At 49.8% G+C, this 18,355-nt stretch overlaps 1 protein-coding gene across 2 annotated transcripts in view; it reads right to left on the bottom strand.

The window, feature by feature from the left end:
- Positions 1 to 18,355, bottom strand: part of RAB11FIP2 (RAB11 family interacting protein 2) — a 236,487-nt gene that overhangs the window by 45,027 nt on the left and 173,105 nt on the right. Inside the window, exons 3-5 of one of the 2 annotated variants that reach the window (XM_088455227.1) lie at positions 12,553 to 13,018; positions 4,323 to 4,410; positions 3,947 to 4,010 (exon numbers count right to left, since the gene is read on the bottom strand). In XM_088455227.1, coding sequence (XP_088311353.1) covers positions 4,005 to 4,010; positions 4,323 to 4,410; positions 12,553 to 13,018 — 560 coding nt within the window. In that variant the 3' untranslated portion in view covers positions 3,947 to 4,004. Of the gene's footprint in view, positions 1 to 3,946; positions 4,011 to 4,322; positions 4,411 to 12,552; positions 13,019 to 18,355 lie in introns of those variants that run through there. The other variant, XM_088455226.1, reaches the window with a different exon arrangement.

Raw genomic sequence — 18,355 nt, 5'->3', positions numbered from 1 at the left:
TTATATCAGTATGTGGGTGAGTATAATTACTTGTGGGGCACATCAGCTGGTACGGGGTTATATCAGTATGTGGGTGAGTATAATTACTTGTGGGGCACATCAGCTGGTACGGGGTTATATCAGTATGTGGTTGAGAATAATTTCTTGTGGGGCACATCAGCTGGTATGGGGTTATATCAGTATGTGGGTGAGTATAATTGCAGGTGGGGCACATCAGCTGGCCTGGGGTTATATCAGTATGTGGGTGAGTATAATTAGTCCTGGGTAACCTCAGCTGTCCTGGGGTTATATTAGTATGTGGGTGAGTATAATTACTTGTGGGGCACCTCAGCTGGCCTGGGGTTATATCAGTATGTGGGTGAGCATAATTAGCCCTGGGGCACCTCAGCTGGTACGGGGTTATATCAGTGTGCGGATGAGTATAATTAGTCCTGGGGCACCTCAGCTAGTACGGGGTTATATCAGTATGTGGGTGAGCATAATTACTTGTGGGGCACCTCAGCTGGCCTGGGGTTATATCAGTATGTGGGTGAGTATAATTAGCCCTGGGGAACCTCAGCTGGTACGGGGTTATATCAGTGTGTGGGTGAGTATAATTAGTCCTGGGGAACCTCAGCTGGTACGGGGTTATATCAGTATGTGGGTGAGTATAATTACTTGTGGGGCACCTCAGCTGGTATGGAGTTATATCAGTATGTGGGTGAGTATAATTACTTGTGGGGCACCTCAGCTGGCCCGGGGTTATATCAGTATGTGGGTGAGTATAATTAGTCCTGGGTAACCTCAGCTGTCCTGGGGTTATATCAGTATGTGGGTGAGTATAATTACTTGTGGGGCACCTCAGCTGGCCCGGGGTTATATCAGTATGTTGGTGAGTATAATTACTTGTGGGGCACCTCAGCTGGTACAGGGTTATATCAGTATGTGGGAGAGTATAATTACTTGTGGGGCACCTCAGCTGTCCTGGGCTTATATCAGTATGTGGGTGAGTATAATTACTTGTGGGACACCTCAGCTGGTATGGGGTTATATCAGTATGTGGGTGAGTATAATTACTTGTGGGGCACCTCAGCTGGCCTGGGGTTATATCAGTATGTGGGTGAGTATAATTACTTGTGGGGCACCTCAGCTGGTACGGGGTTATATCAGTATGTCGGTGAGTATAATTACTTGTGGGGCACATCAGCTGGTACGGGGTTATATCAGTATGTGGGTGAGTATAATTAGTCCTGGGTAACCTCAGCTGTTCTGGGGTTATATCAGTATGTGGGTGAGTATAATTACTTCTGGGGCACATCAGCTGGTACGGGGTTATATCAGTATGTGGGTGAGTATAATTAGTCCTGGGGTGCTTCAGCTGGCCTGGGGTTATATCAGTATGTGGGTGAGTATAATTACTTGTGGGGCACCTCAGCTGGTACGGGGTTATATCAGTATGTCGGTGAGTATAATTACTTGTGGGGCACATCAGCTGGTACGGGGTTATATCAGTATGTGGGTGAGTATAATTAGTCCTGGGTAACCTCAGCTGTCCTGGGGTTATATCAGTATATGGGTGAGTATAATTACTTGTGGGGCACCTCAGCTGGTACGGGGTTATATCAGTATGTGGGTGAGTATAATTACTTGTGGGGCACCTCATCTGGCCTGGGGTTATATCAGTATGTGGGTGAGTATAATTACTTGTGGGGCACATCAGCTGGTACGGGATTATATCAGTATGTGGGTGAGTATAATTACTTGTGGGGCACCTCAGCTGTCCTGGGGTTATATCAGTATGTGGGTGAGTATAATTACTTGTGGGGCACCTCAGCTGTCCTGGGGTTATATCAGTATGTGGGTGAGTATAATTACTTGTGCGGCACCTCAGCTGTCCTGGGGTTATATCAGTATGTGGGTGAGTATAATTACTTGTGGGGCACCTCAGCTGGCTCGGGGTTATATCAGTGTGTGGGTGAGTATAATTAGTCCTGGGGCACCTCAGCTGGTACGGGGTTATATCAGTATGTGGGTGAGTATAATTACCTGTGGGTAACCTCAGCTGGCCCGGGGTTATATCAGTATGTGGGTGAGTATAATTACTTGTGGGGCACATCAGCTGTCCTGGGCTTTTATCAGTATGTGGGTGAGTATAATTACTTGTGGGGCACCTCAGCTGGTATGGAGTTATATCAGTATGTGGGTGAGTATAATTACTTGTGGGGCACCTCAGCTGACCCGGGGTTATATCAGTATGTGCGTGAGTATAATTAGTCCTGGGTAACCTCAGCTGTCCTGGGGTTATATCAGTATGTGGGTGAGTATAATTACTTGTGGGGCACCTCAGCTGGCCCGGGGTTATATCAGTATGTGGGTGAGTATAATTAGTCCTGGGGCACCTCAGCTTGTACGGGGTTATATCAGTATGTGGGTGAGTATAATTACTTCTGGGGCACCTCAGCTGGCATGGGGTTATATCAGTATGTGGGTGAGTATAATTACTTGTGGGGCACCTCAGCTGGCATGGGGTTATATCAGTATGTGGGTGAGTATAATTACTTGTGGGACACATCAGCTGGTACGGGGTTATATCAGTATGTGGGTGAGTATAATTACTTGTGGGGCACATCAGCTGGTATGGGGTTATATCAGTATGTGGGTGAGTATAATTACTTGTGGGGCACATCAGCTGGTACGGGGTTAAATCAGTATGTGGGTGAGTATAATTACTTGTGGGGCACATCAGCTGGTACGGGGTTATATCAGTATGTGGTTGAGTATAATTACTTGTGGGGCACATCAGCTGGTATGGGGTTATATCAGTATGTGGGTGAGTATAATTACAGGTGGGGCACATCAGCTGGCCTGGGGTTATATCAGTATGTGGGTGAGTATAATTAGTCCTGGGTAACCTCAGCTGTCCTGGGGTTATATTAGTATGTGGGTGAGTATAATTACTTGTGGGGCACCTCAGCTGGCCTGGGGTTATATCAGTATGTGGGTGAGCATAATTAGCCCTGGGGAACCTCAGCTGGTACGGGGTTATATCAGTGTGCGGGTGAGTATAATTAGTCCTGGGGCACCTCAGCTGGCCTGGGGTTATATCAGTATGTGGGTGAGTATAATTAGTCCTGGGGAACCTCAGCTGGTACGGGGTTATATCAGTATGTGGGTGAGTATAATTACTCGTGGGGCACCTCAGCTGGTACGGGGTTATATCAGTATGTGGGTGAGTATAATTACTTGTGGGGCACCTCAGCTGGTATGGGGCTATATCAGTATGTGGATGAGTATAATTACTTGTGGGGCACCTCAGCTGGCCTGGGGTTATATCAGTATGTGGGTGAGTATAATACTTATGGGGCAGCTCAGCTGGTATGGGGCTATATCAGTATGTGGATGAGTATAATTACTTGTGGGGCACCTCAGCTGTCCTGAGGTTGATATCAGACATACAGATATGTCCTTCTTCGTCTATCCTCCATGCGTTATGAGTCACTTTACATAGAATTCACGAAATCCACCATTGCGACTCGTTCGGCATTGGGCGCCTTTTTTGCCGCAAATGCATCTTATTTGTAGTATGATGCAAATAAAATGTACAGGCAGATTTTACTGATTAAAATGGATTGCAAATAAGATACATTTTTGGTGAAAAAAGACGCTCTGCATGGGTAAATTTACACAGGACTGGGCGCGTTTAATGCGACAGCAGCAACAACGACACGTCTGTAGTGCAACACTCATATCCCATGTTCACAATTATTTTTTTTAAAAAGAAAGTCGGGCAGACACCAAAGGGAAGAGATGAGACCAGAGACATCACCCAGGAATCTCACCTTTGTGTTTCCTCCAAGCTCTAATTAGGCCAGAAAGTAAAATCTATCTGATACTATTCCCTGAGCATGGAGGCTGGCGATGGCCCCAGATTCGCTGGAACACTGAGATCAGAGCACGGAATACCCAGGTGTGCGAAGGAGTGAGACGCCATCCGCCCACATCTATCTCAGCCAGAGGAAGCCACATTATCTCTAATAACAGAAACAAATACTTTATATCAGGATAAAGGTTCCCAGTCCTGCCCCCGGTACACTCGTCTTTTCTCCAAATACTGGCAATATAGTTACTTTGAATTTATGCTTTGATGACCTGTATTCTGTACTTTCCTATGATTATATATGTTACATATACATGGGAAGCAGAGAAGATGTTTCATGTCTGTCTTTCTGCTCTGTGGGTATACAGGTGAATATACAGAGAATATAAACACTGACTGGAGAGGATGGGACTGGTATAACCTCAATCGTCTGCCTACTCCCATATACAGTATACAAATCTCTCACCGCTTGTCCATGGTGCATTGGGTAAAGGTCCAGCCCTCGGTTGTTGCTTCGTAGTTGTGCTGCGACTGGACCAAGCTTCACGTGAGAGCTGAAAGATAATGCACACAGGACCTTCACAATCTGGCAAAACGCGTGGGATAAGGAGAATACAAGATCTGTAATGTGTGATAATCTGCAGTAAGTCCTTACACTGAATGGACATCTCAGTAACCAGTCCCAGTGCTCATGTGATCTAATACATGGGCATACGCTACACTGGCGAGAGGGTAACTGAGGTGTGGAGTTGCGCTGTCCACTGCCAATATCTGCCATACTACAGGGCCAAGCTTGGTAAATAGGTGAATAATGAGGGAGTACAGCCTGCAATGCTAATGAGCCCTTTGCAGTATACATCTGTGATAGCTTCTCTGTTAGGCTGTTGTTAATATACAAGATACTTTAATCGTGATGTGATAAAAAGGGGCTTGATAAATAGACCCCATATCATATGCTCAATGTTGTATTAATTAGATAATGGCAGATACTGAGATAATGGCAGATAATTAGATATGTGCAGAATACTGTTCAGCGTCCGTCTGTACTTTATATTCTATTTCTACATCAGGGTCCATAGGGTATCCACAGGATACCTTGGGGTATAGGTGATGATGTCAGGCATTCGGCACCATAGAGTTAAGTTTTCAGCCTCCCAGGATGCACTAGGGTCCCCCTCCTATACCCCACCCCCGAGCCAAGGCATCTCAGTTTTCGTTGATGCCCGGCTCGGAGTCGGAGTACCTGTTTAGAGGGGGGCTAAGGATAGCCCCTGAAGTTTTCTTCAAGGCAGCTGTGGCTGCACATCTGGGAGTACAGCATGGACAGTCAGTACTGACGTCCATGCTGTCTCCCCTACACCACGCTGGTACCAGAACGCCAGTACTGATCCGGGGATGCTGGTAAGTATCTGGGGTCATGGCCAGCGGTGACCCAAGATGCTTCGGACCATGGCCGGATTCAAGGGGCAGCAGGTAAGCAGCGGGGGTCCTGCTGAGAACATGGTCCAGAGTCCCCAGGCTTGGGGCTCCCTGGGGACTGGCTGCAGCGTGGAGCCAGGTAACTAACCTGCACTTCCACTACCCTCCTGGGACAGCGGACCGCAGATGAGCGGTAAGCGCTGCGGCGTCCCAGGGGTTAATTGCATGCCAGGGGAGTGCGCCCTCCCTGTACACAGTCAGCGCCTCCCCCGCTGCACACAGCCCTCTCTGCGATGCCGATTGGTCCTGTGGCAGCGCTCCTCCCCCAGGCCGGCCTCCTCTCTGCTCCTCAGTGGCCATCCTTGTATGGTGAACGCTGCTGGAGCTGCTGACGGTGGCATCGCGGTCAGGGTCCCCCGGCATACCTCTCCTCCGTTGGATAAGGTCAGTGTATGCAGCGCTGTGTCCTACCAGGCTCTGTGTCTGCGTAGTTGAGGATCAGCGCTGATAGTGCAGGAATTGATTTCTTCTGCATTGTATGTGACCTAAGCTAGCGTCTGCTGCCTGTACTTTCATTTTCTGTCTGTCAGCATTTATCTGTCCCTGTTCTTTCTGCTAAAGCCCTTGTGGTGCGGTGATTGCAGGGCGGTTCTCCCACTATACTAATAAGTATCAGTGAGAGGGGTCACATACTTACCATTATTTCTGAGAGTGATTTTCCTCTCCAGCTTCTGTGTACTACGTGCAAGGTACCTATAGCGGAGGGGGAGGGTAGCGCGGAGGGGCTATGTCGGCAGTGTTATTTATTGGCGCGGCCAATTACTGTCATGGCTCCGGTACAGGAGCCGCCCTGGGCTTGTTTCGCTAAAGTGCTTACAACCCTAGTGGGCCAGTTAGCTCCGCCACCTGCGTTTTCCCAGATGGGATTGTCCCAGCAGTCAGTGGTGTCGTCACCCATGCAGGGGTTCCCGAGACAACTGATGGTACCCCACAGTCTCCCTATTTCCCCTTCCCAGGTCTCTCAGGAGCCTGCGTGGGTTAATTCCCTGACTAGTCCTGTACAGCATTTGTCGGATGTGTTACAAGGGGTGTCTGTGTTGCAGCCACATAAGCGGCCTGTGGCGTCTCTATCTGCTCCGATGACGTCCGATGATAGTGAGATTCTGGATCTATCTGATCAAGAACCTCTCCGTACTAAAGAGTCGGACGCTAGGTCCAAGGTTTATATTCCTGGACTTATTCGGGCAGTCCGCACAGCTTTAATTATTGAGGATGACGATCCTCCGGTGTCCAAGTCCAAATATGCCTTTTTTAAGGATATTAAGGGTGACGCCACAGTGTTTCCTCTTTCGGGTCAGTTAGTAGACCATTTAGAGGAGGCGTGGAAACACCCTGGTAAACGGTACCAGCCTCAGAGGCGCTTAGCTGTGGCTTATCCGTTTGCGGACAATTATTTTTCTAAGTGGGAATCCCCTCCACAGGTGGATTCTCATGTGACACACCTAGTCCGAAGTGCCTCACTGCCCATGCCCTCCATGTCCTCCTTGAAGGATGCTACGGACTGCAAGGTGGAGATCTGCCTAAAGTCCATTTATTCCGCCGCGGGGGGGGGAAGGGGGCATCCAGACTGGCTATGGCCGTATGTTGGGTAGCCACAGCTATGGAGCGCTGGGCTGATAGTTTGGAGGCGTCTTTGGATTCCGACTGTTCGGCTGAACAGGCCGAGTTGGTAGGCAATCTCCGGGATTCGGCCACTTACATCAATGAAGCGGCCTTGGATACCAGTATCCTCACATCTCGGATTTCTTCGGCAGCTGTTGCTGCTCGCTGCACCTTATGGTTGCAATCTTGGAAGGCGGATGCTGATTCCAAAAAGGGCTTAGAAGCTTTGCCTTTTAATGGAGAAGTCCTATTTAGTGCGGATCTGGACAAAATTGTAACCACACTGGCGGCAGCCAAATCTGCATGTCTCCCGTCTGCTGCGGTCCCTTCCAGTTCGGGTACAATCGTCCTTTCGGCCTTACAGCCCGGCCAAGCCCAGGAAACAGGCCTGGAGTAGCAGACATCTGGCCCCTAAGTCAGATGACAAATCTGCGGGCTGACGTTCCGGGCCTCCCTTTGGGGGATCAAAAGTGGGAGGCCGCCTGCTGCTGTTCACCCAGTGTTGGTCGATAACCACGACAGACAATTGGGTTCACGAGATGGTTTCTTACGGGTATGCCCTCTCCTTTCGGCACAGGCCCCCATCCCGGTTCTTCACCATGGGCCTTCCATTAGACCGGAACAAAGCCTTGGAACTGTGGAAGGTTTTGCACACTATGCTCCAGGCAGGAGTTATAGTGCCTGTTCCATTCTCCCAGAGAGGCCAGGTTTCTATTCCAATCTATTTTTGGTGCAGAAACCCAATGGGTCGTACCATCCGATTCTCAACCTCAAGGCCCTCAACAAGTTCTTGTGGGTGCCGCGGTTTCGGATGGAGACCTTACGGTCCATCATTCTGGCGCTGGAACCTGGGGATTACATGGTGCACTCCGCGATGAGGTTACTGGGCTCCATGGTGTCAGTATTCGACATGGTGGAATATGCCCAATTTCACTCCAGACCTCTGCAGCAATTGATCCTGTCCAAATGGAATGGACTGCCTCAGAGTCTAAAGTCCCAGACAATGGTGCTCACTCCGGAGGTTCGCCTGTCTCTAGCCTGGTGGTTGCAGACGACCCACCTCAACAAGGGTCGTCCATTTTTGGTGGCGAACTGGGTCCTGTTAACAACGGACGCCAGCCTTCGGGGATTGGGGAGCTGTCACGGGTCCACACTTGTTACAGGGCAGGTGGACTCAGGCAGAAAAGGAGCTTCCAATAAACATCTTGGAACTCTGCGCAGTTTTCAATGCTCTCCATCAGGCACATCGGGTTCTCCAAGGTCACCCGGTTCAGGTCCAGTCGGACAACACCACCACCGTGGCCTACTTAAATCAGCAAGGAGGAACCCGAAGTCGCACGGCACTCGTAGAGGTGTCCCGCATCCTGGTCTGGACAGAGCGCAATCTCCCGGCCATATCAGCAGTATTTACCCCGGACTTTCTCAGTCACCAGGATGTTCATCTGGGGGAATGGTCTCTGCAACAGGACATCTTTCAACTTCTGGTGGACAGGTGGGGTCTTCCAGAAATAAACCTCATGGCATCACGGCACAACAACAAGTAGCCGGTGTACGGGTCTCGAACAAGAGCGAAAAGGCGTCTCTGGTGGATGCTCTGTCCGTCCAGTGGACATTCCGTTTTGCTTATCTCTTTCCTCCGTTTTCCCTCCTTCCACGGGTAATTCGGAAATTCAAACAGGAAGGAGGAACGCTCCTGTTGATAGCTCCCGCGTGGCCCAGTGGGCACTGGTTCTCAGACCTTCAGAGTCTATCTGTGGACATTCCTCTGCGGTTGCCGCTACGACTGGACCTGCTGTCACAGGGTCCTTGCCTTCACCCGGACCTGACTTGGCTGTCTTTGACGGCGTGGCTGTTGAGACAGCCATGTTAAGGTCCAGGGGGGTTTCCAGCTCTGTGGTACAAACTATGCTAAGAGCTCGGAAACCATCTTCTGCAAGGATATACCATCGTGTGTGGCATACGTTCTTCCAGTGCTGTCGACCGAGAGGTTATGCCCCTCGTGAGTTCCGTCTGTCTAGAGTGTTAGCTTTCCTACAGGCAGGACTAGACCATGGTCTTCGCCTTGCTTCTCTGAAGGTGCAGGTGTCTGCCCTGTAAGTCTGGTTCCACCATAGGATTGCTGCAATCCCTAATATGCGCACCTTTATGCAAGGTGTTCTTCGAATTCAGCCGCCTTTTTGTTCGAACGGTGGCACCTTGTGATTTAGCTGTGGTCCTGAGGGCTCTCCAGTGACCGCCGTTTCAACCACTGGGCTCAGTGGACCTTAAATGGCTGACAGCTAAAACTATTTTCCTTCTGGCCATTGCTTCAGCAGATGTGTTTCTGACTTAGGGGCTCTCTCCTGTAGACCCCCTTTCCTGATTTTTCATAGGAACAGGGCAGTGCTGCGCACTCGTCCTGAATTTCATCCCAAAGTTGTTTCAAGTTTCCATATCAACGAGGAAATCGTTGTGCCGGCTTTTAACTCACCTGACCTTTCAGTCGGTGAGGCCACTTTGGACGTTGTGCGGGCCTTAAGGATTTATGTTGACCGCACTTCTTCGTTTAGGAAGTCGGACACCTTGTTTGTCCTCTATGGCTTCCGTAAAAAGGGTTGGCCTGCTTCAAAGCAAACTTTGGCAGATTGGATTCGTATGGCAATTTCTGAAGCTTATCTTCATGAAGGCCTTCCACTTCCATCCTCTGTGAGGGCTCATTCCACTAGTTCTGTGGGTCCTTCGTGGGCAGCTCGACGTGGTGCCTCTGCAGTCCAGATCTGCAAGGCTGCCACGTGGTCCTCTGTCCATACCTTTGTGAGGTATTACGCGTTTGACACCTTTGTCTCTCAGGATGCTTCCTTCGGGCGGCAGATTCTCCTTTCAGCACAGGAGCGTCCCCACCCTTAAAGGATACTGCTTTGGGACATCCCCAAGGTATCCTGTGGATACCCTATGGACCCTGAAGTAGAAAATATGAGATATGGTAAGAACTTACCCTTGTTAGCTCTATTTCTACGAAGTTCATAGGGTTCCACAGGACTCCCGCCCTGTCGCACCTGTGCTGCAGATGGACTTTACTCTGGTCACCGGTTTTTCCGTCTCCTGGTGAGAATGTGATTCTTGTGTGTGTCCAGATCTTTCTTCTCTCTCTTCCTTCTCCTCCTCCGGCCTATGGCTTGGTAACTAACTGAGATGCCTTGGCTCGGGGGCGGGGTATAGGAGGGGGACCCTAGTGCGTCCTGGGAGGCTGAAGACTTAACTCTATGGTGCCCGATGCCTGACATCTTCACCTATACCCCAAGGTATCCTGTGGAACCCTATGGACTAGAAATAAAGATAACAAAGGTAAGTTCTTACCATATCTCATAATTTTAGGGAACATCCCAGATGTGGGTGATTTTTTACATCCTAAAAAAAGATCTTTTAATGATAATTATGGTCCTGAATGAGAATTGTACAATATGCTGATGTTTTCGCAATTGAGCGATTATCGGTACACTGCTCATGTGTAAGCACCGTACTGCACATTACTCTATTGGCGATCCTGCACTCATCACTTACATTCCCGCAGGTCATTGTTTGGGGGAGGTAATGGGGGAGTGGTGGGGAAAATACAAGTGTGTTGCGCGCATTTTCTGGCCGTGGCGCTTGCTTTGCCTGCGATCCCGTACGCATATAATCTGGTTCCGGTATCTCAGCTCAGACGGGCAAGCTGGCTGGCCATAGAGTTACTCCATTATCTAAGGATCTGCGTGTGCTCTGCGAATGGGAACACAGTTGCTCTGCTATTGCGATGGCTCTGGTGGGCGTCTCTGTACTGTGCGGGGCAGCTGATTCTCTTGCGTATTTACGTACTAATAATAATAATAATAACATTTCATTGTTCCATTAAAGATATTATTAAAACCATATTCTAATTTATCCACTTTATAAAAAACCTTCTATCCCCAGATTTGCTGCCACCGATGTGTTGGTGGAGATTTATGGTCGGTGTGCAAAGCGGTAATTCATCTTATTAGCGCTAATTACACCATCGCTGTCCATTGAATTCATCTGTACAAGATAATACCCCAGGGCTTAGGCATCAGTAACAGACATGGGAATGATAGAAGGACCCTGGTTTGTTACTAGGAATGACTATCACCTGTCACCTGTACACACTCTGTTGTGTGACGTAGTGACATCTGTGAGGCATGAGGCGTCACTGGGTTTATATACGCGGTCCATCACTCAATCTCGTAGAGTCTCGTGTGTGTGCGCTGTGCGCGTACTGACATATGTGACAAATAACCATTATATACTGTATATTGTGTTGTCATTGTACTCAGCTAGCAGAACTAATAATGTTGTGGTGTTTAGCTGTGTAGTAAGTTTGTATGTTCCTGGTGTGTCCCTGTCTCATAGCACAGACAATAAACATCACCCGCAGTAATTGCGCGCTGGTAAGAACGCTATCCATCCTGATATTACAGTGCCCTGCGCTATGGACTTCCTTAATTACCTAAACTCCATCTCCCAGAGTCTGTCTAATTACCCATTCCCTGTCCCCAGCGACCTTGCTAATAACTTTTCTGGGTCCTCAGTTGCGGTTCTGACGACACATTCAAATTAACGGCACTTTCTACATTCACACCTGTCGCCAGCTGCAAATTGAGAAATTTTCACATCAGCTGATTAGCCGAGCAGCTTGTCTCCCCGCATTACACCGGGCTGAACGGAGGGGCGAGGGGGCGTCCTGACAACCAGACAAGAAATCCCATTGTGCATGGTGTTAAGAATCTCTCTCTCTCTCTCTCTCTATATATATATATGCGCGTGTGTGCGTATGTATATACTGTACATAGGGCCTGATTCAGAGCCGCTCGTAAGCGGCCGCTCGTTCGTTCCCGAGAGATGTTTGCCCAACTGCGCATGCGTACGGATCGTAATACGCATGCGCGAACCAGTCAGTGCGGCCGAAAATCGTTTGTTCTCTAAATAGTGAATGCCTGCTAATATGAGTGACAGGAGGAGGCGTATGGGGGTGGTAAGAGAGGAAGGTGCTTGAAAACGGGCAGTGGAGATCAGAATGCAGGCGTGCTTAAAGGTCAAAACGGGCGTTTTATGGGTGTGCATAATTAATACAGCAGCGTCATTGACCACGTCACTGGGTTATTTTATAGCCAGAACTGCTCGCAAAATTGTGGTAGCAAAAACCAACCACAAGAATAGCGAGCAGTTCATACGCTGGTCGATGTACTCGATTAATCTAATAAATAGCGGACATGACGTAGGATGCGAGCGGCCAGGGGGCGTATTTTTCCAAAAAACGACCGCAAGTTTTGTTCGCTCGTTCAGACCTAGAGGCGTGAACAGACCGCAAAGAGCGAACGGTTCATTTGAATAGCCACCCCTATTTTCTGGACGAGCGAGCGCTAATTGTGTCCGGCTCTGAATCAGGCCCATAGTGAGATAGGGAGCTATGCACAGAGAGAGGGGGGGCAGAGATACGCCTATGGAGAGAGTGCTTCTGTGATGAACCCAATGATTCCTCTTCTTGGTTGTTGTTTAGATGAGAAGTCAAAGCTGAGTTATCTGACAACCGGAAGCCACATTGTATTGAGCAGAACATGGAAAGAATAGAGTGATCTAGTTACCGTTGTTCTGAAAGATGACTTCCCACCCTGAAGGGGTTGGTGCACTCATAGTTGGCCACATGGATTTGGGATCCACCATCAGGTGTTCTGCTTTCTAGCCCCCAGTCTGAGATGTCCTGGCTGTGACGATCGGATCTCTTTGTGTCCTTTTTCCCAGTAACTCTCTCAAACAGACTCACTTTGTCCTTTTTCTTCACCTCTTTCTTTCCATCGGCTGTTTTGGAGAACAACCCCAGAGTTGTGTTCCCAGATCCTGCGGTGCTAAAGCCCCCCAACACCTCAGTATGGTCATCATTGGGGGCCCACTGTCTGGGAAGTGTGGCAAATTTGTGGGGAATAGGAGCACCGAGAACAGGGTCCTTGCCACTTCCACCCATCCAGGGCATTTCAGAGTCATTGCCTTCAGGTACGTTGTCTTTTGAGGTGTCTGCACTCAGTGTTCTCCTGTGAGGTGACTTGAGATTTCCTAGAAGACACAAATGACCCATGAGACAATACTAACTCAGTAATCAGTGATAACACTCAGTATGGTCGGGGTACTAAGGACATTGTCAGTGATAACACTCAGTATGGTCGGGGTACTAAGGACATTGTCAGTGATAACACTCAGTATGGTCGGGGGGGTACTAAGGACATTGTCAGTGATAACACTCAGTATGGTCGGGGTACTAAGGACATTGTCAGTGATACGTAAATGGCCAGTGTTAGGAGAGAAATGTTACATGTAAGAAGGTTCATTCTCTGTGCAAGTGAGATTGCCGGTGTAACTAGCACGGAGACAGAACCGTCTAACACGCAAAGTATAACATAGAGATTCATGAGTGTATCATACAGTATTTACCCACAGTTTGGCTACTATTCTTTATCTCTAATGCTTCTGTGTCGGATTATCTACCATACAAGAACAATTGAGACATTGATCACAAGGACAATAATATCAATAATATCTACAGTATGACATGGCCAGTAATGATTTATGGAACATTGGCAGTAGCATTACAGTACCTAGAACATGACCAGCTTTGATGTTTAGAACATGGCCAGGAAGGATATCTTGAGCATGGCCAGTAATGATGTCTAGAGCATGACCAATTATGCTTTCTAGTAAATGGCCAGTAAGGATATCTAGAACATGGTCAGTAAGGATATCTAGAACATGGCCAGTATTGATATCTAGAACACAGGTTCTCAAACTCGGTCCTCAGGACCCCAAACAGTACATGTTTTCCAAGTCTCCTCATAGAATCACAAGTGACATAATTAGCTCCACCTGTGGATCTTTTAAAATGTGTCAGTGAGTAATAAGTACACCTGTGCGCTTAATGGGTGACGTGGAAAACATGACCTATGTGGGGTCCTGAGGACAGAGTTTGAGAACCTCTGATCTAGAACATGTCCAGTCATGATATCTAGAACATGGCCAGTAATTATATCTAATACATGGCCATTAATAATATCTAGAACATGGCCAGTATTGATGTCTAGTACAGGGCCATTAAGGATATCTAGAACATGGCCAGTAAGGATATCTACTACATGACCAGCATTGATATCTAGAACATGGCCAGTAATGATATCTAGAACATGACCAGTTATGATATCTAGAACATAGTCAGAAATTACAGTATATCTAGAACATGGCCAGTAATAGCTAGAACATGGCCAGTAATGATATCTAGAAAATGGCCAGTTATGATATCTAGAACATGGTCAGCAATGATATTTAAAACATGGTCAGTAATGATATCTAGAACATGGTCAGTAATGATATCTAGAACATGGCCAGTATTGATGTATCGAACATGGCCAGTAAGGACATCTAGGACATGGCCAGTAAGGATATCTACTACATGGCCAGCATTGATATCTAGAACATGGCCAGTAATGATATCTAGAAAATAGCCAGTTATGATCATTAGAACATGGCCAGTAATGATATATAGAACATGACCAGTTATGATATCTGGAACATAGTCAGTAATTACAGTATATCAAGAACATGGCCAGTAATAACAGCTAGAACATGGCCAGTAACGATATTGTCACAGCGTGCCGGACACCGACTGTCACTTACCTGGTCCAGCGGTGCTGGCGTGCGGGCAGCAGGCAGTGTATTCCCGTCGCCCGCTTTCCTCTGCTGTTTCCTCCCTGGCGACTAGCCACTCTCTCTCCCCTGGCGGTTCCCCACTGTCTCTCCCCTGGTGGCTCTGTGTGCAGGCAGACGTGGCTCCCATAGGGACGTGCGCTTCTCTGCTTTAAATTTAAAGGGGCAGTCACAGGAAGTAGGTGGTGGTCGGACCCTTACCTATTTAAGGAAGTTCCTGGGATTGACCCAGTGCCAGAGTATAGGCTCTATTACCTTACTCCAGCGTTCCTGTGTATATCCTCTGAAAACGTTCCTGACCTTTGGCTTGCCTGTGACTCCGATTCTGCCTGATCCTTGGTACTGCGTTATATATCTGGTTCTGACCTCGGCTATTCCCCGTGACCTGCTCCTTGTCTGCTCCCTGGTACCGTATTGTCTGTTTGGTCCTGACCCGGCTTGTTGACTACGCTGAATATCTGCTACACTCCAGCCAGAGTTTACCAGCACCTGTATAGGGGAACCTATCCTGAGGGCCGTGACCTGTGTGTAGGATGCAGCCAAACCCATACCTTCTTGTGAGGGTCCCTGGTGAATACCGCCGGCACATAAGACTCCGCGCCTCAGGCTTAGGTCTAGCCAACTCCCTAATACAGGCCGCATCCATAATCTACCCGAGAGTTGCAATAAAATACTCTGGTCCAAAAAACATGGATACTGCTGGAAGTCCATCGCCACAAGACCTGCTCGAGAACGTTCTTGCTAGGGTCGAGAAACAAGAACAAGACCAGGCTCAGATTATGCAGTGCCTGCAGACCCTAATGCAGTAAGTCGGAACTGCTCAGCCGCCTCCGGTCCAGTTAACCACCCCTCCTATGGTGAATGTACAAGCTGTGGGCGCTACTGGTTCCGCAAGAATGCCCCTGTTCTGGATTGAAAGGAACCTCAAATATTGTCATGGGGTCCTCAGTGCCACCGGTCCTGCTTGTCCTCTGTCAGACCTCCACACCGAGTTATGCGGAGTTCAGTCCTCTCTCCACGGGAACAGCTTCAAGTCCCATATCGATCCTTCAGTGACGTATTTAGTAAGAAGGCCGCAGAAATGCTTCCTACCCACAGAGAATGGGATTGCGCCATTGATTTGTTACCTGGGAAAGTGCCTCCTCGTGGAAGAATTTTTCCTCTCTCGCTTCCCGAATCCCAGGCAGTGACAGAATATATTAAGGAGAATCTGGAACGTGGTTTCATCAGGGAATCCAAATCCCCCGCTGGAGCCGGCCTGTTTTTCGTTAAAAAGAAGGATGGACCCAGAGAAGCTTTCCGCCATTGTCAACTGGCCTCGTCCAGTTGGATTAAAAGCCATTCAACGTTTCCTGGGGTTTTGTAACTTCTATCGTCAATTCATCAGGAACTACTCATCCATCGCAGCCCCAATCACGGCTCTTACCAAGAAGGGCCAGAGTACTAGTGTTTGGCCTTCTGAGGCAGAAGAAGCTTTCACTCTGCTAAAACAGTGTTTCCTGTCAGCACCAATTCTAAGGCAACCTAATAGTGACCAGCCATTCTTCCTGGAGGTGGCCATCTCTACAGTCGGAGTGGGAGCGGTGCTAACCCAAAAAGAGATGAAGAAGGCAAGTGGTATTCTTGTGGGTTTTTCTCACATAAATTCTCTGCTCCGGAGAAGAATTATGCTGTCGGGGATAATGAACTACTAGCCATCAAGTTGGCCCTTCAGGAGTGGCGGTATTTGTTGGAGGGAGGCAAGTTTCCAGTGACAGTCTATACCGATCATAAGAACTTAACGTACCTTAAGACAGCGAATTGTTTAAATTATCGTCAGTTCAGGTGGTCACTGAGGCCGGAGGCTGTAGTGACAGACGCTGTAGTGACAGCGGTACTGAGGCCGGACGCTGTAGTGACAGCGGTACTGAGGACGGACGCTGTAGTGACAGCGGTACAGAGGCCGGACGCTGTAGTGACAGCGGTACTGAGGACGGACGCTGTAGTGACAGCGGTACCGAGGCCGGACGCTGTAGTGACAGCGGTACCGAGGACGGACGCTGTAGTGACAGCGGTACCGAGGCCGGACGCTGTAGTGACAGCGGTACCGAGGCCGGACGCTGTAGTGACAGCGGTACTGAGGCCGGACGCTGTAGTGACAGCTTTACTGAGGCCGGACGCTGTAGTGACAGCGGTACTGAGGACGGACGCTGTAGTGACAGCAGTACTGAGGACGGACGCTGTAGTGACAGCGGTACTGAGGCCGGACACTGTAGTGACAGTGTTACAGAGGCCGGACGCTGTAGTGACAGCGGTACTGAGGCCGGACGCTGTAGTGACAGCGGTACTGAGGCCGGACGCTGTAGTGACAGCGGTACAGAGGCCGGACGCTGTAGTGACAGCGGAACTGAGGCCGGACGCTGTAGTGACAGCGGTACTGAGGCCGGACACTGTAGTGACAGCGGTACTGAGGCCGGACGCTGTAGTGACAGCGGTACTGAGGGCGGACGCTGTAGTGACAGCGGGACTGAGGCCGGACGCTGTAGTGACAGCGGGACTGAGGCCGGACGCTGTAGTCACAGCGGTACTGAGGCCGGACGCTGTAGTGAAAGCGGGACTGAGGCCGGACGCTGTAGTGACAGCGGGACTGAGGCCGGACGCTGTAGTGACAGCGGTACTGAGGCCGGACGCTGTAGTGACAGCGGTACTGAGGCCGGAGGCTGTAGTGACAGCGGTACTGAGGCCGGACGCTGTAGTGACAGCGGTACTGAGGCCGGACGCTGTAGTGACAGCGGTACTGAGGCCGGACGCTGTAGTGACAGCGGTACTGAGGCCGGACGCTGTAGTGAAAGCGGTACTGAGGCCGGACGTTGTAGTGACAGCGGTACTGAGGCCGGACGCTGTAGTGACAGCGGTACTGAGGCCGGACGCTGTAGTGACAGCGGTACTGAGGCCGGACGCTGTAGTGACAGCGGTACTGAGGCCGGACGCTGTAGTGACAGCGGTACAGAGGCCGGACGCTGTAGTGACAGCGGTACTGAGGCCGGACGCTGTAGTGACAGCGGTACTGAGGCCGGACGCTGTAGTGACAGCGGTACTGAGGCCGGACGCTGTAGTGACAGCGGTACTGAGGCCGGACGCTGTAGTGACAGCGGGACTGAGGCCGGACGCTGTAGTGACAGCGGTACTGAGGCCGGACGCTGTAGTGACAGCGGTACTGAGGCCGGACGCTGTAGTGACAGCGTTACAGAGGCCGGACGCTGTAGTGACAGCGGGACTAAGGGCGGACGCTGTAGTGACAGCGGTACTGAGGCCGGACGCTGTAGTGACAGCGGTACTGAGGCTGGACGCTGTACTGACAGCGGTACTGAGGCTAAACGCTGTTGTGACAGCGGTACAGAGGCTGGACGCTGTAGTTACAGACGCTGTAGTGACAGTGGTACTGAGGCCGGACGCTGTAGTGACAGCGGTACAGAGGCCAGACGCTGTAGTGACAGCGGGACTAAGGGCGGACGCTGTAGTGACAGCGGTACTGAGGCCGGACGCTGTAGTGACAGCGGTACTGAGGCTGGACGCTGTACTGACAGCGGTACTGAGGCTAAACGCTGTTGTGACAGCGGTACAGAGGCTGGACGCTGTAGTTACAGACGCTGTAGTGACAGTGGTACTGAGGCCGGACGCTGTAGTGACAGCGGTACTGAGGCCGGACGCTGTAGTGAC

Source organism: Taudactylus pleione, unplaced genomic scaffold, assembly GCF_031769625.1.
Source record: "Taudactylus pleione unplaced genomic scaffold, aTauple2 ptg000646l, whole genome shotgun sequence".
NCBI lineage: Eukaryota > Metazoa > Chordata > Amphibia > Anura > Myobatrachidae > Taudactylus > Taudactylus pleione.
Note: the sequence above shows the minus strand (reverse complement) of the source record. Positions and strands in the feature narration are given on the sequence as shown.